We start from the raw sequence: 23,494 nt of genomic DNA, 5'->3' as shown, positions 1-23,494 counted from the left end.
CCTTGAGCGTGGTGTGCACGGCGAATGCGCAGCATAATAGGGAGCAGGAGAAGATTGTTAGCTCTGCACGGGGTGAGGAGGGCAGAGTCGTATCCCCTTAGCGCAGGTCAAACTGGCTCTGAAATAAGGAAGAAATCAGGACAGCAAAGAGACAGAAGCAGAGAGGGAGAAGGCTGGTAAGGAGGGGTGGAAATCTGTGAGTTCACTCAAGGAGAGAAATGGGAGAACTGGAGCATTTCCCCCTCGTGGATACTCAACATTTATGACCAGACTGAGACAGAAAGGAAAAAGTGGGGAAAAAAACAGTTTATTCGGTATGCCTGTGTTTGTCACACACATTGGGTGTCCGTTATCCAGTGAAGCTTTAGAGTTTGACATCTCTCTTTAGCATTTTAGGCAGAATCTTTCCTCTGCTGCTAGCTTTCCATCCTGTAACGTGAGTCATCTTAGTCCAGGGGAGGGAGAACCGAGGTACAGTAAATAACAGCAGAGACACACGCTGGCCATCAGGGAATATACAACTTGCTTGCAATTAACACCACCAAACTTTTTTTATGCCTGCTCGTTAAAGCTGGCTTCTGTGCTGTTTGCCTCAGCAATAGAGTTATTTATGTCTCTCTGAAAAGGTGAAATATCATACTGATGTTATTTATCCATTTATGTGCCTAAAGGGTCCAGGATTCTGTTTATCCTGTCCATGCCCTAAATGGCTGAACTGAGAGAAACATGTCAAGGGAGGAAAAAAAAAAAATAAAGCTGATTTCCGCACACGTGTCCAGACTACTCAATGCATGGACAGTGTGAGGACAGCTCATGGCTTCCTGCCAATTGGTTGAGTGCATCTGAAGACTATAAAACGCTCTCTTCTCTGAGATACTCTTTTTGGTTTCTATATGTCCATATATGGCAATACATAGTATTTAATCTTCATCTGACAGTGTTCTGTCTGTTTAAGCAATATAAACCAAATGTTAGTAGACACATTTTCCACTACATCACCTTGCCCCATTAAGGGCATCTACTCCCTCCATGGGCACAGAATATTGGCTGGAGCTGAGTATACAGTCTCCAGAAAGATGCTGGAATAGTTAGCCGTGGATGTAAGTAGGAGCCAGGAGAAAATGCCTATGTACAGGGTCTAGAATTTTGCGCTATGAATGTTGGCACTGGATGTAAACCATGAGGTAGATGTAGAACTGTTCAATATGGACATAATTTCTAGGGATTCTTGGCTGGTGTATCTGCTGCTGTGCTGGCCACTTAAATGTGATCTTTTACAAACATAAAACAATTTTTATTATGTTAACAGCCAGCAAAAAGTTATCTCAAATCCTGATGGGAACTGCAGTTACACTGTATTATTAACAATCTTAAGCATTAATTTTGAATTAATTAATTAACAGCTGAGATAACGCAACAGGATTATAGTTCAATATACACAGTGTGTTATTTTTATATAATTTAATAAGTATTTTGTAATCCTCAGAGTAGCTATAAAGGAAAATGTATTTTGTGGATGTAACACTCTCACTCATTTAGCCTCTGTGTGTTTGCCCGCCTGTGTCTTGACCTTATCACTGCATGACATAGTGACACATTTGCACAGTATCACATACACAAAGCAAAAAGACAGTTAAATAGAAGTTTCAACACTTGTGGCACTACTAGAATCTAAAAGTACCTCCCTGCCACATGCAAGCTGAATATAGCAGCAAAGTGAATGTGTCATTATTATAATTGGGGCGCTCTAGCATGTTGTGCTGTTAGCAGGATACATTTCTGCTGCCCTTTTCTGGCTCCTGCTCTTCTGCTCTTGTCAAGATGCATTTAACGTTCCTAACTTTTTGGTGTTCTCATAATTTAAAGCATTGCTTGTGCTGTGTGGAGGCACTGGAGTCTCTCGCAGAATCTGTGACTGTGAGGCGGACTGAAAGCTAAGTATTTATGAATGGCCTTTAACAGCAGGGGAGAGACGAACTGCTGGATTTTCCCTGCTCTGGTTTCTCTGCCTGCTCCCCTCCGTCTCTCCTTCTCTCACCCCATCCCCGAGTCACTGTGCGACATCCCATTGTATGTGACATTCAGCCTCGGTGTGAAAATCAGCAGATAGGTAATTTTGTTTGTGTGGTTAGTGCGAGTGTGTCGGCATGGAGCAGGGAAGGAGCAGGGAATAATTTATGACCGCTGTACCCTATAATTAGCAAAAACTAAATTGCGTGTCAGTGTAGGAGGCAGTTAAATAGGGCTCTGCATCTGTCAAAGGACATTACAAACCTCAAAAAGAACTACAGTAGCAGTAGCTCCCTCTCTGAGCTGGAAAAATAGGATTGCTAAAATAAGAGCCCATGGCCTGAATGATTACAGACCCATTTTGGCGAGACCAAACCACCAATAACTTAGCTGATGAATTGCTAATTCTCAATTACTTTTTGGCTTTTAATCTGTTAATAAAGGCAACACAGCACAGCCCAAAGGCAGAATCACATTTGGAGCACATTCTGAAGAAAAGACAGCAAATTGCAAGTTTTTTAATTCTTCCCTTATACACTCTGTTGCCTCTGAAGGTGCAGGCTAGCCTGAGGTGTGTATGTGTGTGTGTGGTATACATCAGCGTAGCACAGATGGAGGCTGCTCTCATTTGAAAAGGCTGTCAGCGGTTGGCTGATTGATCAGATTGACTTTTTTTTTTTAGCTCACAACGACCCCCAAAGCTTCATCTGAGATCTTGAGGGACAATACTTTTTTCTGAATTCACGACACAGCGTTCACAACTCATCATTAGAGGTGACAAAAATAAATATTTGATGACAACAAAGAATGACCTCGCAACAAAATGTAATTTGGACAGTTTTTAGGCCTAAACAATTAAACTATGCTGACCTCTCTACAGTAGTAGACCACAGCATGTTAGATCAGAAAGAAAAAACAAACTAAGATAGGGATGTAGATCGATCGCTCAAGAAATTTGTTAAACCACAATGCAAATTTGACTCAGCATATTGCATACTATGGCATAGTTGATTCATAAATATTCCAACCTGCCATTTGCCTTTAATATCAATCTGGACAGGATGAAATAAAACTCATTCATTAAAATCTCACAGGAAACGTAAGGTAGTTTCAGGATCGTTCTTCACACCATATTTTCATCACAGGCTGTACTGCAAGAATCCAACCATCTGACTCAGGATTGTTATCTGCCTGGTTAGCATGTCGTGATGGTTGACCTCTTCATGCTGACCAATCATCTTTAGGAAGCCAGCAGGTATTTTATTTTGAAAACAGAATAATCCTTAGAGCTTTCATACATAAATAAATGATCTACCTCTATGTAGGTAAGACTTCTGGCTTTTTGGTGCACTGCTCACTACCCGAGCAGATGGATTCGACCTTCAAAATGACCAGCACAACATCCTGCATATTAACAATCAACCGCAGCAGACCAGTTTTTGATTTTGGTGCAGCTGAGGCGTTTGTCTGCTGGCTGGAAGGAAAATAGCAATACTGACAGTCTAAATAATTATACTTTCTTCTCGGAAACCAGGGCCCTGCACTTAACAATCTAAAACTGAGGTGTTGGTAAACCTACTGGTCCATTACTATACCATGAACTTTAAGGTGTAATAAGCTACACGTCGAGTACTGCAGTGTTTTTCAGCCCCTTAATGCACATAACCAAATGTTTACATGTGACAAACCGTAAGCCCCATCAATACTTCTGATTCAAAGAACAGCCACAGATGCCTTTGCACTCTTTGTCATCCTAAAACCTCGAGATGTAATGCGACTTCTTGATAAACTGAGCCAACTCCGAAATGCTATAAACTGACATGAAACATACATTTTATAAACGTATAAACATTGTTTGAACAAATTTCTCTCTGCATTTCACCCTTTAATTGTCACGGTCATGTAATTAATATCTCACATTTTAACTGCTCATCTTAATGACTCTTCTTCACCGCTGACTGTTTGTAAATTAGTGCGTTGAATTGTTCGGAGAGCATGACGTAACAGCAGTTTATTATCGTGCCCCATCTGCTCAGGGGCCTCTGCAGTGCTGTTTACATCAGACAACCTGATGTTCGTGTCACTCTTTGATGCGTGGCCTCGAATCTTCCTAATTGATGAGACGATGCTTGCATTAAGAACAGCAGAATATGCTATTATCATTAAGTGGATGTCATTGGTGCTTGATGTACTTGACAAAGCCCATTGTGTAGAAGTGTCTTAGTGGCACACAGCAGTGCAAACTGTTAAATTGCTTGCACCATTAATATTAATTAATGCTAGTCAGCCATTTTATTGATTCCATGAAATGATACATACCATAATAAATCCATTTTTGGCATGACATGATTATTTTCTTTTGAGTGTGCATAATGAAACACTTGACCTCTAATTGTCATTGAATGGCTATTATGGATGAATATCTTGATACAGTAGCTCTAAGGCCTCCCATCACAGATCATCTTCTTATCTTGTAGCTGACACTGTGGTCCAATACCTTGCAGCACTGTTGCCAGGAAACCTAGTAGCCAAGATTGCAAGTTTGCCAAATTCCAGAGTCACCTTGTAGCTTTTTGGCTTTTGGGTCAGTGTTGCACAAAGTTCTGCTGGTGAGAGAGGAAGAGTAACACTGAGGTATCAAGGCCGGCGTGAGCTGGTAATAAATATGTGATTTTGTTTTTTCTGTTTCACAAGTTCGGTTGGTTTATTGCTGAAATGTAGTTTCAGTATTATTCTCACACAGTGACTTTTGCTGATTAGACCTCTAGCTGTAGAGGAGCAGATGTTATTTAGATGTAAAGTAATTCACTATTCATTCACTACTCCCTGTGTGATGGGCAATCAATAGCTGACTCTTGTGAGCAGTAAGTGTAGCTTTTTTGTAAAGGTGACACATACACAAGAAAGGAATGCTGCTTCTTCTTTCCTTCCATTGTGGGAGGTTTTGAGTCCAGTATGTGGTGCATAAACATCACACTTAGAATATGGACATTTAAATAAAGTAGCAGATACAAAATATAGCACATTGGACTGACTTGAGACAGAGCAGCCATTATGATAAACTGCACATGACAAAAGTGTAAGTTGTTTGTTCCTAATGCAACAAAACCATGAGGAGCAGTCAATCAGCAGACAGGGAAGGTGAAAACACCTGTGTGGGTGTATGGCAGGTGTGCAGGGGCTTTAAGCTTTACTCACAGTCTGTATCATGTTTTCCATGTGTTGGACAGTAACACGTTGTAGTAATGTTATTGCTTTTTAAATATCAAAGTTGTGTAAGGGTTTTCAGGTTGAAATTACATTACAGCTACCGTCCCATAGGTCCTCCTGTACTTTGACACTTTTGTGAGATTGGTTTGCTTGCCGTTTACTGAGAATTTCATGGGAGGTTTTTTTTTTGTATCAGTTCCTGCAGTTTGTTTTGTGGATTCAGCTGAGACACGGGTGTGGGGAGTGTTAATTTGGTGTGGGAGATGGAGATAGAGCGAGGCAGCGAGAGACCACCAAAAGGGGAGGAATGTGTCTTCCGGTTAATCCAAAGCTATGTTATTTACATGTTGTGTTTTCTTGCTGGTCATAGGGATCTCCTGGGTTCTGTTCAGATTTAATGAGTGTGCTACACTCTACACCTTCACTGTGAGGACAGGAATCCAGCAAAAAGGTCATGTTTTTCAAAGATCGATTACATTTTTCAAAGACTGTTTCCAACACTGCTACGGCCTCTCAATTGAAACACACAGCCAAATTATCCCATCGATATCAATTACCCGTCACAAACTGCATACAGCATATTCACAATAGCATATCAAATGCCATCACAGCCTGTACTTAAGTAAACAACACCCATAATAAGGCCTGAAGTAAATAACCGGTTGAGTATAAGCCGCAACCAGCTGACAACAGAAGTGAAATCATTATCACAGTTGTATAATTATTTATGTTTTGGTAAAGTTCCAGTGACTAAACATAAATTTACTGAATTCCTCTGTCAGTGATGTATTGCATTTCTAAACATGTGAGTCATACACAAAACATACCTCCACAGTCGCACTTGCCAAGAAATTCAACGGTCCTCGAGTCGCCCAGCAAACCACTGTCTGATCCTGAGTGAAATGTTGTCATCCATCTCATTATCATACAAAGCAGGTGTCGCCTTCAGCACACACCTTACCCGTGAGACCCAAGTTTTGCCAACATTTTGTCAAACACCCGGTTTCACTTCACAGACACAGTAATAGAAAGTACATGAACAGAATCTGGCAATGATCCTCGTTCCCTGCCAAACATCTCCACTTAAGGTAAATGATCTTGTACTCTGGTTTAAAAACCTATCATCCTTAAAATGGAGAGCATTTCTCACGCCATCAATAGGTTTTCTTCACTCGCCTCACGGAAAATAAGTTTTTAAGACTGAGTGTGAGATGAAATGACTTGTTGAAAGGGACGTTCTTTGCTTCTTTCTGTCTGTTTTCACACTCTCTTCACTCTCCCTCTCAAATCCCTGGCTGGTAATATTTAAATCTGTTTCCTCTGCAAAGCTATCCGTTTTAACTCCCAGCTCATTAGCGGCACTTCAAATCCTCCTTGTATCACATGTCTTTTGCCTTTTATTCAATCACGTGGAACAGCAACCCTTGCTCTCTCGCATCAATCCCCGTCTCCCTCTCGCTCCATCTCATCTTCTTTCTCCAGTTACTTTACTTTTCTCCCTGAGGACGATGCATGAAGGTGACTGGCCTTGCCCTTTTACCTGCCAGTGCACATCTGTTTTATGCAAACTAGTGCGAGCAGCAGGGAGTTTAATTGAGACAGAAAACAAAGTGAACTCTGAGGATTCTTATTTCTTTCTTTCTTTTTTTCAGCCACTATTTGCTGCATTAATGCAATATAAAACTGATAAATACTGAATAGGACCTGTGAGGTTTTGATGTCTTTGGAAAGTCGTTTTACCCCCAAGTGCAACGGAAAGCAAACAGAAACGGAGCGTGACTGGAATGGGCTAAGGATGCCACCTCCCTTAGGGTGGTCAGATTAGAAATGGCGACAGTGAACACAGGGGGGACGAATCGCAAGGCATGGCGAAAGAGCAAGTTTAGGAGAGGAGAAGGGGGAGGAGTGGGTTATTGACACAAAGATTAAATGGATCTCCCTGTAAAACCGCTGGATAAAAATCGCTTCTGCCCCTGGGTGATCGCACACCCAAATTGTCATTAGAGAAATGAATATGAGAGCTGGTGTCACATGGGCAAATCAATATGCTTGTTAAACTCTTGCATCGGTGCGTGGCAGAATTAAAAGCTGGAGGAGTGTGTAATAGTGTGTTTTCATGGTGGACATGATGTTTGCCAGAAATGCTTGTGTGAGTTAAGATGAGGGGTAATGGTAATCACTGCACCACTTTATGCTCTTCTGCTGCTCTCAATTAAAAATATGAAAGGGGGCGTCCAACAATCATTTCATGGGACAATCACGTTATCAGTGTGTTGGAGGGGGTGGGGTGGTTCCTTCCAGCAGAAGGAACCTGGACTTAATTATTCAGGACTCCAAGTTTCAGACACAAGACAGTAAAGTCAGGGACAAAGGAGTTGGGATTTATATGCAGGCCTCCTTCACTGGCTGGATAAAAGTGAGAGAAAATAAGGGGATATTTCGACGGGTGAGGTTATGTTTTGTTGATCAGAGCTGACAGCAGCTTTAGAGGGTAAAGCACATTTGGGTATTGAAGCATAATTTTTAGGTCAACTGAGATGTTTGAGATCGTAGGTATGACCAGCACTAATTGTTAAACTGACTGGTGTTTCCTGGTGTAGGATCAGGTTTACACAGACATTTGTGGTAGTGTTTCCCCGTTTCTCTCCGGGTTTATTTTCCATATCTCAAAAGTCATGTATTATTGGCAGAAAATAATGTTGTTGTTTTTTTTCCTTTAATGCTGTGCTAATTAATATTTTTATATGAACAATGGCAGCATGTAACTCAAAACTCTGCAGTTCTCCTCAGCTCTGTAGCTTGTGTTTTAGTGTCTTCTGGCTCTGCATTTTGCTTTTACAGCCTGCAACTTTACTGTTTTTTTCCCCCTCACTCTCACCACTCACCTCAGCCTCATTTTCCAGCCTCAGCAGGCATCCGTTTTTTAACAAAAAAAAAAAAAGAAGCTCTAATAAACCCACAGTATGTTACTTGTCCAGAATCAAACAGCAGACAGGCGCAATTAGAGACTAGCTGGTGAACACAGTGGGGCATCACGCTGCTAAAGGACCAGATATTTCTGTAAGAAGTTGAAAACAAAAAAACAAAAACAAACAAAAAAAAATAGGTCAATGGGGAGTGACTATTGGCTTTGCAATCCTAGGGAGGGCAGGAACAAATTTGAAATTAAGGTTATGTTGCTTGGTGCTGGCTGGATTTGTTAAAAGGCAACTGTATGCAATCACAACAATCTAATACTGCCATTTCGTGTATTCATAGTCACAGGGAAGAAAACCCTGGGCTATAGAGATGTGATGTGAAAACAGGATGCAAAATAACAAGCATCTAAGGCTGCAGCATAACCATGCTCAGGATTATGTCACGTAATTATTACTGGTGTTTTCAGCAGCTTTTAATGAACACCACTTCTCAAAAGACTGTCATGAGTTAAAGAAGAACCAGTCCCAAACTGCCCAGTCGGTCAGCCAAATAGGATCTGTGCCGACGTATTTTTATAATGGTGCCCCATTGCAAAACAATGACGTCAAACTCATCTGTCTGCACTGTGGGAGACACTAAGAAGGAGTCGTGATGGAGAGGCTTCATGTGATGAAGAAAGTGACAACAGCGACAGATTTTTTTCTTCGACTAAGAAAACCAAAATGTAAATGAAAGCTATGCGTATTCCCTCATTTTGTCCATTTTAGATGATGACAGACAGACTATTGCCATAGCTACCTCTCAGGTTCCTGCTGAAAACCTGCGTAGGCCTACTTTATACCACAGAGAAAATTGATCAGGAATCGATCTGGGAATCGACAACGAATCTGGCTGATAAGTAGAATTGAAAATGGCGCTGGTGACAATAAAATCGCATCAGATCCCCTTGATGAATGCCACCCATTTGACAGCCTGAGGCCGTGTGAGTGGCAGGACAAACAGAGAGCGAATGTTACAGCTAAAAAGGGATGAGAGGGGAAAGAGTGTGGGTGGAACTCACTCAAAACTAAAAGAGGACTATAACTTTATGAATGTTAACAATAGATCATGGTTCAAGCAGTGGTAGAGACTAGAATATTGATGGTAAACGTCCAAATTTTCAGAGGCAGTTGAAGGAAACCCTCAATGACAGTTTTGGAAGCTCGTGGAGCAGCGACTCTTGCTGCCATCAGGAACTCAGTGCATTGACTTCATACTTTTGGTATCAGCCTCAGACATTACACAGTCATTAAACAAAAGGTTAAACCTTTCCCCAGCTGTAGCCACTTAAACAACAATTTTTGGACAGTGTTCAAGAGTATCTTTTCTCATGTGGATATGTCGGGCATCTAGTCATGCTCGCCCCCTGTGTCAGTGACTAACTGCCGGGTGGGATGTCAGAGGGCTGCTCTTCACTTTGATGGTGAGTCACTGTGGCACGGTGCCTTTGATCCTCTCCCCAGCTTTGTGAATAAAGAATAGGCTTTGATTGACGCTGCGCACATTATGGCCGTTTGAGAGTTGGCAGGGGAGAAAAAGACACGTCTGTCATTGTGAAAAGGCCCCCGTCTCTGCTGCTGAGGGCCAAGTTGGAGGAAAGCACTTTTGAGCTGCTTTCAACATCTAACCCTATACAATGCCTATTATGGGAGCCTTCCCTGCATCGCATCAGTCTATCCTTTGTCATGTGCAGCTTGTTTGATTTCAGCAGTGTTTGATCAACACCCACGGCTATTTAAAAGCACAGGCAGACCGAATACAGATTGGGTTAGTTACAGCTGTGTGCTGAAATGAACCTTCAATGCTTATCACACACACACAATGTGACGTGGCAAAGTAGAGTGAGGATCAGCCTTAATCAGCCATAATGGGTGATAAAATGAGCTTAGCCACCGCTACAAAACGCAGCCTTCTTCTTAGTTTCACATCCTCCTCAGTATTCTAAACCAGTACAACCTCATAAGCAATTACAAGCATATTATGCGGGGATAACAAGAAAACAAGAGAATGGGAATCTAAGAGCAGCAGAAACATACAAACCACATGTATTGTGTTTTCACTAAATGAGGTGTGTGCCTTTGAATTACACAAAATAGGTGGAAAGCAACAAACCAGCCCAAAATTATGATTACAACAATGCAAAGGAGACATGTTTAGAATTTCTACACAGCACCTCAGTGATCCATTAGATACAGTAGATATAGACTGAATAATGCTTTGCAGACAAGGCTAAGCCCTATGAGAGCAGCTGAGTCTAGTGCTTTTAATACGTTAGAGAAATGTGCACAACACCTAAGAGATGTCACACACATTCATCAGAGCAATGAGGGGGAATCAACCTGACACCTTTGAATACAGCCAGGCTGGTTATTGGAGACACTTCTTAACGTGCATTCAAGGATTTGGGGATATAATACCGCAATATATTATAATGAGTGCAGGATTTATGTGATCAGTTGTGTGGTTACAGTACATTATCAGGCAGCAAAAGGTGGGATAAAGACATAGATAGATAGATACTTTATTGATCCAGAGGGAAATTCAAGATTGATCCTGAGGAAAATTGACCTGCAGGACACCATCCTGTCAGCAACCTTTCAGGCAAGGAAAGAACAAGTTTTCCCACATGAGTGCATGGGTGTATGCAAGCATACTTGTGCATTACATATGTGTGTATGTGTTGGGCTTCTATACAAGCATTCAGTTGTGCTCAGTACTCTCTGTGTACTTGGCAAATTCAAAGCAATCTGCCACCTCTCCCAAAACTACCCGAGCACCGACTGTAACACAAAGGACGACGCAGAACACCTGCTGAGATGATGGAGATGGCTGGCAGCCAAGACGACATATGGGTCTCATTCTGGGCCTAATGAAGACAACCTGACATAAACACCGGACAAAACGGGCTGCTCTGGAGACCTATGCCGTCCCACTACAGCGGTGCAGACATTGACGTAAACATTTGATCATCCTTGGGGTGTCGAGGCAGGAGAAAAGAGAGCAAAAGCATGGAATGAAAGCACAGTTGGGGATATAATACGATACGTTTAATGCATATCAATGTGGCTTGCCAAAAGCATAAACATCTCAGTCTTCTTTGAAGCCTACAGGTAACAGAGCATACTATCCACAGATGCAGGATGAAATGATGATTGCTGCTGTAAACAAATGCTAGCGCACTGCCCTCACAAGGTGTATGATGTGTCAGAACATGTCAGAGAAAAGCTTCTTGAAGCTTGGAAGACTTCACTATCTCTGAAACTGTGCCAAAAAAGACAAACATCAGTAGCAAGAACACATGTAATTAAGTTAAGTCAGCGCTTGAAAGGAAACTTTTCAAGCATAGTCAATAACAATACCTGGAATCAGTCCACATGGTAGAGAGTGAAAAAAATCTTGTGCCAAATACACTGCTCTTCCAGTTGTACTGACTGTCTTGTTCTTTGGCCCAAACAGACCTTCTCACCATAACAACTGGCAAAACAAACAAACAAACAAAAAAAAAAAAACAGCAGTAATGCCACTGGCTGCCCCAACCTTTGTCCTTGTTGTGATCCATGTGAATGCCCGCGGCCAGTCAGCGAGGCTAACTGTTAATATAACTGTCTGACAAGGAAGCTTTGGCTGTTTAGAGAGATAATGGCCTGGACCACAGACACAATAATAGCCTCCGTCTGCGAAGAAATGTACTGCCAGTTCACAGCCCTCCATGTTGCCTATTTATAGCCTAGTACACTATAATTAATACGCTGTAATTGTAGCGTATAAGCAAAGCTGAAACACACATACACACTGTGCAGTACACAGAGGCCTCGCAATAAAGTCAAGCAGAGATGCGACATGATAATCGTCATCGAGTCGCCAAATCTCGTATGAAAGAACATTTCTCTGTTTCTTTTTCTGAGTGGACACCCAGGGCTAATCTTCAGCCTTCAGTTAAACATTACAGAGGCTGAACAGAACATGCAAACAGAGGAGTGCACTCCTGTCACCATTTCACACAGAGGCTCTTTCTACATGACAGAATAATCATCCGTTTAAGTTCATCGGCTTCATGTTCCGCACGCCAACAGCATCTCGAGATCCACGCTTCACAGCCGAAGTCGTGATTCCTGGGAGGTTCAAACCATTCAATTCAGCACTCTCATATTATCACTCCAGCTGTAATCCGTTCATTAGGGAAAGAATCTCAAAAGTCTTTTTTTTTTTTTTTTTTTTTTTATAATTAATGGCATTTAAATGATGATGTGATGTACTGTATATGTGGGAGCAGCCTTCCTTATAGCATGTTAATGATCCACAGCATTCTGCTAATCAGTCAATTAATCACCATCTTATGAATTTAATCTCTTACTTAGGCCCTGTTCTACATAATGGGTTTTAAACATTCAAATTCATGCTTGGATTACAAATGAGGCTCACTCTGATGCCTTGCTCTTCTAAAAACTGGGTTTCTGCTGACAGCCTTTGATTTGAGATGTTAGGAGATGTCACTTTTGTGTTTTTTCCATCAACAACACATACACAGATATGTAACAATGACAGGCCACAATGCATCTGTTGAAATGTTTGCAAGGCGCTACTGAAGCTCTGAGTTTTTTGTTGTTGGGTTTTGTTTTGGGTTTTTTTTTTGGTATATCCTTTAGGGGTGTACGTACAGTTCATGTTCTTCAAGGGTGGCATTTTCTGATGAAAAATAACCTCTCCAATCTCTGGATCTCTTTCAAAAAGCTCAAAAGCCCATTTTGCTTTGGTGATTTCACACAACTGAAAACAAACTCATGTTTTTTTATCACGTTTAAATCTTTCATATCAAGAGCTCTGTTAGTCAAAGTGGGAGTGAAATGGAAGTCTTTGATTTAGAAAAGTAAAGCAAATAGCACAGTGGAACAATTTAGATAGATAGATACTTTATTGATCCCGAGGGAAATTCATTAATAATTTGTCATACATTTCCAGACAAGCTTTTTAAAATGAATCTAATCAATGTCACAAAATGGTTGGTAATTGTTTTCCTAAAATTATCAGTCATGGGCAAGATCATTGCAACTAAGATTTTGTTGTCTGCTTTTCCCCCCTTAGCTTAGCTTAGCATAAAGATCTTTATCTCGATTGATCTCCTTATCTAATGTGTTGCAAAAAAGTGAATTAGCACATTTCCTTAAACATTTAACAATTTAACGACGTTGTTAACAATGTAACAACAATTTTTGCAGACTTGATGATTTCTTATAAAGTGTCAAAATATACATGAATAAAGGAAATGTGTACACAGAAAAGATAAATACCATCTGATACAGTTTTTCACAACCTGACAACACAAAATTGGTTGTTGTTAATGGCCTATAACTGCTCTGCAATCATTATCTCATGCTTAGAGGGTCATGGGGGCTGGAGCCCATCCCAGCTGACATATTATGCATCTGTAAACCATTAATAAATTATTTTTTTTCTCCCAATGATAAAGCTCTTAGTGCAAGTTTATAAAAGCGTTGTTTGTCAGAAAGGGGCATCCTATGCTCTTCAGAGGCACTTCACAGACTTTACACAATAAAATCAAATTAAATTGTCATCAAAATAACCCCAATGTTGTCATCACTTCATGCCTTTATTAGACAGAGAGAGAGAGAGATGGCAGGAAATGAGAGAGGGAGGGAGAGGAGAGGACGGACATGCTTCAAAGGCCCTCCGGCTGGATTCAAACTGGGGATGTTGCATTTCATGGTCTGTGTCTTAACTGCTAAGCTGGAGCGCCCCTTGTTGCTTTGATTTTTACTCTCTTTAAATCTGTCTCTTCTAGTGTCCAATACCAACTAACTGGAGTGCTTCTTTCAGCTTGATATTTAATGTTCATACACAGTGAAGGCTTTCAAACTTGTCAGGCTTTTTTTAGACTAAAGTTAAACTAAATATGCATGTGAACTAAAATTCCCCTCCCTGCATTTTTTTGTGAGTGGTGGGAGATTTTGGGGAGGCAGACACAGAAGTTTCACGGCCACTTGCTTCAGCTGAACACGTCTGGTTGTTGGTACGCGGCCAGCGCTTTCTCTGAAAGATACAGTCCTATCTGGATTTGAAACGTACCTCAGCTGACAGAAACACTAATGTGATGTATTTGTGTTCTGCTTGAAGGATCCAGTGGCAGGAAGAGCGGACAGAAACGAACAGAACAGGACAGAGCGGCAGATAAATTCTAGTTTCTGCAGAAGTGCACCAAACTCCCGTTGAGGGAGACGTAACACAATTCACTTTCTTTTGCCAAGCCTTGTTTCCTCTATATGCTAATATTTAGACATGCTGTGTTATTTATGGATAAGGCCAGTGCGAAAGGTGGGCTCCTGCTGGCCAGTTATGCACTCTGCATCTGTATAGCCCCCTCCCCCTCCAAGCAAACCCATCACATGCCTCAACACACACATCAGCTGGCATACTAAACAGGTCAAAACAGAAACACCTTGAAACATCATTCAACAAAAATAGACTGTAATTGGAGACTGTACATGGGGCCTGAACTGAAGCTAATGTAAAACGCAAGGATTGTCATCATTATCAACATACGGTTTGACACTTTTCATACCAAGCAGGCATGAATTAGACACATTATTTAAAAAAGCATGAACATATGGCTGTATTGTCTGTGCAATGAGTTTTTGACTCTCCTTGAGAAACACAGCCTAACAGTCCTAAAAACATACATAGCTCAATCATAATTTCCTTGTTTCCGATTTAAAAAACTAAACTGGTTCAAAATGTGCAGGATATGAAGTCATTGTCATTGTTTTTTTCTTTCCTCCCACATTCAACCCTATCAAAAAACGTTATGCCAATAATACAGAAAAAAAAGCAAAACAAGTGCTGAACATTTAGCTGCTATATGAGACTATAAAACTAGTGTCTACAATTTTTTTTGTAATAAATCCTCTATTAATTTGACTACCAAAATGAAACGACTGGGTGTTACGGCCTCACATAGGCAGGATATAATAACATTACCACTGGGCCATATTGAGCCATGCATTCAGCTGTCTGAGAGGTACAGACAATAGAGAGGTAATGACATCCCGAAGCAGTCTCACTGTAACATGTGCAATATGTTCTGCCCTATCAATAGTGAAACAGGCAAGATTTGAGCCAAGCTGACATATTAGTTGGCTCCTCCTATATGGAGGGCCTTTGGCAATGAAAACTGTTATATGGCCCAGTAGTGCTGACAGGTTTCTTTCTGCCTCTCCTCTGCCCTCCCCCTCTTCTCCATTTTTTATTTCTCCCTCTTCCAGGTTGTGGTCCGGTTGACACGTGGCGAGAGGAGGAGGAGGAGGAAGGGAAGGATGGATCTTCAGCCCGGTGTAAGAGCCTCCCCCCAGGGAAGCCGGCGTCGGACGCAAGGGCTCATGGGCCGCTGACCTGCTGTCTTCCGTGATTTATGGCGGCTGGGGGCCTCTGGCCACTGCAGACTCCTCTCCTCTCTCTCCTCCATTTGCCTTCACACACACCGCAGGATTGTAAGGAGCCACACACACTGCACCATCATCTACAGGAGTATCCAAAGAGAATTTCCTCACACATGCTGAGCTGCAGCACGGACACACAGACGTCCCCTGGTTCCTACACTGTCTCATACAGAAATAAACACTTCCATAAACATTCCTACGCTGAAGCACCGTGTCCCGAATTCCCATCACATGTCCATTAGATCAAGCCAGCCCTCTGAGTATTCCACATTTGACTGTGTGCAGATTACTATCAGTCATGGTGTGTCAGCTGGAGAGCCCTTGGTGTAGCTGCTGCTCACAGGCAGAGGCGGATCAATGGAAGTGCGCTGAGTAACGAGGTGATGTTCCTGTTTTCACATGGTCCGAGAGCAATCAGCAGGCAGCACATCTCCGCTGACTCCACACGCTACTCTGCTTCTACACTGCAATAACAGTCTTCCTCTCTGGACTATTAGTGCAGTGATATATAGTGTTATTTTAAAATTAGACACACTAGCTAGACATTCTTTCCTGTGCACACCAGAGCTGTCACAGCACCTTAAACATCGTTCTTTTCTCCAGGTTTGGAGAGGACAGAGTGCTGCATTGACATTCTGGACAATTTTTCTTTTGAAGGCTGGGGACAGAGAGTGAGAGCCAGCAGGTGCCCTCGCCATGGTGTTGCCACCCCCAGACAAACGCCACGTGTGCCTGACCACCATCGTCATTATGACCAGCATGGCCTTCATGGACGCCTACCTGGTGGAGCAGAACCAGGGTCCCAGAAAGATCGGTGTGTGTATTATAGTGCTGGTAGGGGATGTGTGCTTCCTCATAGTGCTGCGGTATGTGGCAGTGTGGGTCGGCGCCGAGGTGCGCACAGCCAGGCGAGGATACGCCATGATCCTCTGGTTTCTGTACATCTTTGTCTTGGAGATCAAGCTCTACTTTGTCTTCCAGAATTGCAAGGCAGACAGGAAGAGCTTGGAGACGGTGGCCCGGAAGGCTTTGACATTATTATTATCTGTATGCGTGCCAGGCCTGTACTTGGTTCTAGTGGCTCTGGATAGTATGGAATATGTGAGAACTTTCCGGAAGAAGGAGGACATGAGGAGTCGGCTATTCTGGGTGGCTCTGGACCTGCTGGACCTGCTGGATATCCAAGCTAACCTTTGGGAGCCCCAGCGGACAGGCCTGCCCATCTGGGCAGAGGGTCTGATGTTCTTCTACTGCTACATCCTGCTGCTCATCCTGCCCTGTGTATCGCTCAGTGAAATCAGCATGCAGGGGGAGCACATGTCACCCCAGAAGATGATGCTGTACCCAGTTCTGAGCCTCGTTACCATAAACGTGGTCACCATCCTCATACGAGGAGTCAACATGGTGCTGTTTCAGGACAGCCGCGTTTCCACGATCTTTGTCGGCAAGAACGTGGTGGCCATCGCCACCAAGGCATCCACTTTTCTGGAGTACCGCAGACAGGTGAAGGAGTTCCCCCACCCGCAGAACGCCATGGCACTAGAGCTGCAGCAGAACTCCGTCAGTCACACGCAGCCGCTGCCCAACGCCACCAGTTTGCCGCACGAACCTTCACCGGCACAGGACGTCATTGACACATGACCGCCAGCGCTGGACTGAGCACAGGACCATAACAAACTGACTGCTTTTTATGAAAGCTCCAGGAGTGGAGGTAGATAGAGAAATCAGCTGCATGACAGGCTGATATTCTGCTCTTGTCAAGCCCACATGAACTGCTGTGAAACCATAAAAGAGATTTTCAGCATCACCTGCCCGTCAGAAAATACTGTAAACCTACACTTGACTCTGAGTGCAGCGTGCACACTTTAGCAATCAAGGTTTTTATCGTGCTATTGTGTTTTTAATTGTTTTAAAAGTTGAAACTTTTATTAAGAGACAATCTCCACACTGCACAGCCTGGTGACATTATGTTGTGTAAAGTGGACAGTCCCCGCCCCCCCCCAACTTGGTGAGTATCTTGTATTTTTTAAAGGTCACTTTTTCGACAGTGTGGCATTTCCTTTGCATTCCAACACCAAAGGACAAACCACTCGGTGTGAAGCACTGGCAGAGAGGAGGAGCACAGGGTGACATGGGTCAGTCATGGGGGGCTAACTGTGCTGTGAAAGAGAGAGGCTGGTGGGACACGAATGCTTTTCCTTCTGTGTTTGGTTCTGCTGAGAAAGGAGCTCTGTGAAAGCTGCTGCCTCCGTCAGCACCGGAGCTCAGCACTACACCACCCACTGCAGGCATCCAAGCGCGTGTTTTACTCTGTCAGTGTGTGTGTGTCTATGAGCACGAACCCTAGTCTATAGAGTGTATGCCTGCAAGAATATGTGTTCACTACAGGAGGTTTTGGTGGTATTTGAAATTGTTTTCAGATACAAGTGACTGATGTGTGTGATGAATTGCAAATGAGAGAAAATATGTAGAGATGTCAGGGGGAGGGAAAAAAAAAACAAACAAACAATATGACGGGGGTGAGATACCTTTTTGTTTCCTGTAATGTACATTCCTCCAAAACTAGCTCAAGCCTTGAAGTCAGAGAATGCAGATATCAGAGTCGAGAGAACACAACATCGCTGAAGAATTGACAAAAGATAAAACATAAAAACCATAACATACAAACAGAAAATATTTCTTCTGTTGCTATTCAGTTCACTATTATTATTATCATTATTATTATTATTATGTACATTCTTTACTTGTTGGAGGCCAATGATGTTTTAATAAAAGTATAAATAAAAGAATAATGATGAGAGCATGGTTTCTTTTTCCAAATTGTTCACTATGATTAAATAAATATTTTTTACCTAAATGAAGGAGTATTTGGTGACCTTGTTCAGCCTGAAAGAAAAAGCTGCACAACAGCAACATAACAGCTAAGTCATCTCAGTAATGTTTTGCATGGAAGAATCCACAGAGCCCATAAATATTTAGGCCGAGCAACCTCCGCCTGGACTCCGGCATTAATTTTCTACCCCTCAGGCTACCACATTTGGGGAAAGCAAGCAATGAATTTATCTTTAAACATGTGATGAAAATGTATGAAGCCCTTCCTCAAATTGTTTCTCTCTTTTTCCTCTCAGCTCTCTTTATCGCCGTCCCACTGCAAATGAACACTAATATTGTCTGCACTGACCTGGTATCAAACTTTTACAGCTGATGAATTGCCCTTCCATTCACAATTTTATTAACCGACCTAAGTGTCGTCGGGGGGGGGAGGTCAGCCACGTGAGGAAAGGCACTTTACTGTCCACAGGTTATCGAAGGTTAACTGCTGATCTCAGCTCGCAGAGACACGCTCTCAGACCCTGAACGGCCTCCACTCCATTAACGATAACTGTCAGCTGCAGAGTGACAAACGGACTGGATGATTACCGAATGAGTGATGTTTCTTTTTGCTTTAAATAAGCAGAATGTGGGACATTTTTTTAAAGTATTATAACATATTAATGCTGTTTTCTATTTGAATCAGACAAACTGGACCGCAAACACCAGACCAAGCTTCAGTCCTGTCATAATTTACAAAAAGTACATATGACGGCATTTTATCTATGGCATTGAAGCCATTATTGAATTAAGTTGACCTCATTTGCAGGAGCAGAACTACAGGAAAAAGGAAAGATGTAAGTACGTTTGCTCAAAGTTCAGCCAAATATCCTTAGCATAGCAAAGACAGCTGTTGCAACAGCTTAATCAGATTTTTTTATTTATATTCAGGTAAATTTGTGCTTGGTTGGCAAATTGCTACAAGATCCAAGTTACAGTGTATTTGTTTACTTACAAACTAGGAAGCTTTTTTTTATTATTTTTTGCAAAATATGCAAAGAACACAGAGAGGAAAACTTTGTTCAGGAAGAAAGTGTACAGAAAATGTACAGAGTGAAGTGCTGATTTGATTACCCACGCCCACCATATCGTGGCTTCAAGCTCATCACACAGCCGATCGTTTACGTGGGTGATCGGGATCAGTTGGGGGCTCAGTGTCTGTACACACCCTGCTCTTGGCATCTCTTCTGTAGAAACATATCGATTGTTCTTGCCGGAGGAATATTAAATATTTCTGAGGCGCATCTCTATGGGTACATCCTGTTCATTCTGGCTGTCTGTTTTCAGTACAGCTCCTGTCTTACAGTAACTCTCCACCATGTGGCCTAATTACAGACTCATGAAATAGAAAAAATATTTGCAGCTTTTGATCTGAGTTACTTTTGCTGCTATTTCCTACCGCTAAATTCTTCAAAATGCTCGTAATTTTGTACGGCATGGTTTATGTATTGGTATATGTTACTGATATTCACAGTTGAGAGTGAAAGCATCAAGGGAGGAAAACAGAGACAGCATTAACAGGCAGAACGGTTTTGTACCAATAACACTGCACTGCTGAGATCTCATAATGTGGTGACATCTCTGAAACAAAAGACCAGCACAAAAAAAAGTCAAAGTCAGGCACTCATTCAGGCTTCAAACAAAAGCCCTAAACAAAAGCCAAACTGATGTGGCGAACAGTAAAATTATTTCAGGTCTTTCACGCTTGAAGTGCAGCACTGCCTTTATTTCCAAGCCACAGTGGTGCGTACTGCCCCGACTTCCTGCCACATTTTGCTCAAGTTTATTAAACTCTGATTATTACTGGCGTTTTAGTTGCACTCGCCTTCAGTTCCACCTCAATTTAAAGTGGTTCTGATTATCAACACTTTTGTATTGTCGACAACTGGTCACCCTGAGGCGTGTGTTTCTCGATCAATCGGAATTTGCTGCAGAAATATTGACATGTGGTCAGAACCTTGCTGAGCGCCTCCTCATAACCGACAGAAACATGATTAAGATAAACTGGAGTTATCTTTGAAATCATGACTCAAACCCAGGACATCACTGCTGCATCGTTACATAATACGCTGCTGGGGCGTCAGGGTGTGTTCTGCTGGGCCTAACTACACTGTTTACTGTCAATCACCCACCACCCACAGGAGGACAAACAGTATAACTCGGTTTTTAAAAAACCCTTCAAAATTTGCACACGTTATCATCACATCCGGGTCTCTATATTTAGAGCATCCTCGTTAGCAGGGACAGCAGTTAATCTACATTTGACTCCCTGTAACGTGAACAAAAAGATAAAAAAACAAAACAAATCTAATTACACACCCTCGTGCACCACAAAATGATTTGTTGAATGTAAATAGGCTGTAACTCTAAATGCCAAAACGACACCGGTACTATCTTTCAACATCAGCATTGTGAGGGGACTAAATGTGTGACATTTTGGAGCTTATGTGACAGCTGATGGCCTGGATGGCTCTCTGCTGCAGCTCACATTATTAAATGCTGTCTAAACGGTAGACTCAGCAATATTCTTTTTTCAGCTTGTGGGAACAGGAAACCAGGTTGGGCATGAACTCAAAATGTGTCCCTATTTAAACAAGAGTCACGGAACCAGTCCTTGGTATTATTTACAGCTCATATGCCTGCAACTGAGACCAAATCTTTGTTGTGGTCTGGATTGCAGCTCATTGTTAGGCTTACAGCATATTACCACTATTGTTTGTATAAATCTCCACAGCGCAAGTGGTTGAAGGGGGGAAAGTAAATGGCAAACTTGGGAATAGAATAAATTACCTGTAGCTGCCTGCATGTGCAACAGATCACCTTTCAGAGACCCCGCTAAGCGAGGGATTCATCCATAAATCACGGTGCCTTCAAATCAGGAATGTAATTGTGCTCTCCCTCCATATGTAATAAGTCAGTAAAAAGCACTTTCTCTCTCGCCTGTGATTTGCCGTGTATGCATGACTTCCTGAAGCACTTAGTCTCAGCAAAATTAAATGAGAAACAATCGGATGAAGGCAGCATTTCTACCATTACAGACTCTCTCTCTTGACCACTTTTGGATTTGCTGACTTGTATGAGTTTGTCCAGCGAGTTGCTTTTTCTCTTTCTCTGCTTCACATTTGTTACTAAAAGTTTCTGTTCTCATGCAGTAATCACACTGTTGGCTACACATCCCTTCACTTGTACCACCCACCGCACAGCATAATCTATATGTAAATCGCTCTTTTCGACAGTGTGCTTCTATCATGAAACTGCAACACATTCACTGTCCACTCGACGCTCGGTCAACAAACAATGACTTTCAGCTCTGACAAAAGATGCTAAAAGGTAAGGAGACAAAATATGGTGACATTTCTGCATGTATTTGCACATTCATATTCACTCTCCATGTATTACTCGATGATGGGTTTTCAAAGTCTTTAAAACACCTGAAACACCTCAGGAAAAAATAAATCAAGAGGACCCCACATCAAACAGGAACTATAATAATGCTGTGGAGTTGATGAGATACACTATATAGACAAAAGTATTGGGAGACTTGACCATTACCCCAACAGGGACTTTAATGATATCACTTTCTAAATACAAAGCCAGCTTTGCAGACACTGATGTTGGACCAAAAGGCCTGGCTCACAATTTCTGTTCCAGGTCATCCCAAAGGTGTTCAATGGGGCAGAGGTCAGGGTTCTTTGCCTTCCCAAGGGGCCTTCCCCAAACTTTTACCACAAAGTTGGAAGCATAGCATTGTAAAGAGATGTGTCTGGATACATTTGTCTATATAGTGTAGCTGGAGTCCTGTTATTTTTGTGATCACTCTCAGGCAAATGTTGGACATGTGGCATTAAGTGGAGTCTCTTTTTGTGGATTTCTGGGCTTTTATCTTTAGAGTCTAATGTTATTCACATTTTTTTCGTGTAAAAATATTAATCTCATTTCAAAATAGTTAACACTCAAACAAACTTAGAGTTTTTCAATCTCACAAAATTTGCGAACCTAATTTTTAAATATTTATTCTGTAAGAGCAAACATATTGGATAATGTGTTCCTCACCAACTAATCCACCAAGTTTGGGGACACCATGTTATTCCCAGCACACTTTGTAGAAGAGGTACAATCAGAAAACTAACTGAAAACATCTGTGTGTAGGGCCTTGCTCGTTAAAAAGTAGTTAAAGCAGGTAATTTCTCACAAAAACCTCGAGTTGTTTCACATTTCTGTAAAGAATAAAAAACAAGATGACAACTAGTTTCCCCCCTCTGTTAACTGTTCCTATAACGCACACCTGAGATGTAATTCCTCTAATTCATCCAAAGGCGGTTATAAATCCACTAAACTGTTATCAGTCCACGACCAAACATCATGGCGAATAGAGTGGAGTATTAGCAGCCAAAGAGCCAGATATTTCCCTCTGGAGTTAGTGGAAACAATAACAGAGCCGAAAGAGGAGTGAATATTGCACTTACGTTTGAGAGGGAAGCCGGAAACATGATGATGTTGCACCATGGCTGCTCCAGGTGTAAACAGGTAGCTGTTTGCTACCACGACGGCTGTACCAACTTTACGTGGAGGTATTATGTAACAGTTGCATTTACAGATTGTTCTGCTGGCCAAAAGTAAATAATGAAGGTCAAAACAAGGAAGAAGAGTAAGGTTCAGACCAAGTAGAAAGTAGCCACCTGTTTTGAAGCCTCGCGTAGTGGCGGCTTGTCAATCATACGGTAGCCACGCCCAAAAGCACACATCACTTTATCGTCTATTTTACCCTAACTGGCGCCATAGTTTAGAAAAAGAACACCATGCTACATTGAATAGGGCTATAAACTAGCGACTGAGGCCATGAAGTCATTAGGATAATTTTTACTTAGATGATAAATCAAGAAAGATACAATCGGACTCAGTGCAGTCGCCCCCTGGTGGCCATAAGAAAGAATACAGGTTTAAGGCACTACACTGTTAGCCTATTGGTACTGCACTGGTTAAAACAAAAAAGA

General features: G+C 42.0%; 1 protein-coding gene and 1 long non-coding RNA gene across 3 annotated transcripts in view; one reads left to right on the top strand and one right to left on the bottom strand.

Moving 5' to 3' along the window:
• Nucleotides 1-23,109, bottom strand: part of LOC124050928 — a 118,937-nt gene extending 95,828 nt beyond the window's left edge. For both annotated transcript variants that reach the window (XR_006841711.1, XR_006841710.1), the window contains exon 1: nt 22,967-23,109. This is a non-coding gene — a long non-coding RNA (uncharacterized LOC124050928). The remainder of the gene's footprint in view (nt 1-22,966) is intronic.
• On the top strand, nt 15,901-18,377 carry tmem121ab (transmembrane protein 121Ab). The gene has a single exon (XM_046373915.1). The coding sequence runs from the start codon at nt 16,326-16,328 to the stop codon at nt 17,268-17,270; it is 945 nt and encodes a 314-aa protein (XP_046229871.1). The 5' UTR covers nt 15,901-16,325; the 3' UTR covers nt 17,271-18,377.
• Nucleotides 23,110-23,494: the final 385 nt, after the last annotated feature.

The sequence above is a fragment of the Scatophagus argus genome, chromosome 19 (assembly GCF_020382885.2).
Source record: "Scatophagus argus isolate fScaArg1 chromosome 19, fScaArg1.pri, whole genome shotgun sequence".
In the NCBI taxonomy this organism is placed as follows: domain Eukaryota; kingdom Metazoa; phylum Chordata; class Actinopteri; family Scatophagidae; genus Scatophagus; species Scatophagus argus.
The sequence above is the reverse complement of the archived record's forward strand: the minus strand, read 5'-3'. Positions and strand labels throughout refer to the sequence as shown.

What these genes read in the sequence shown, in the direction of transcription:
- tmem121ab (XM_046373915.1), top strand. Translation starts at nt 16,326, where the DNA reads ATGGTGTTGCCACCCCCAGACAAACGCCACGTGTGCCTGACCACCATC.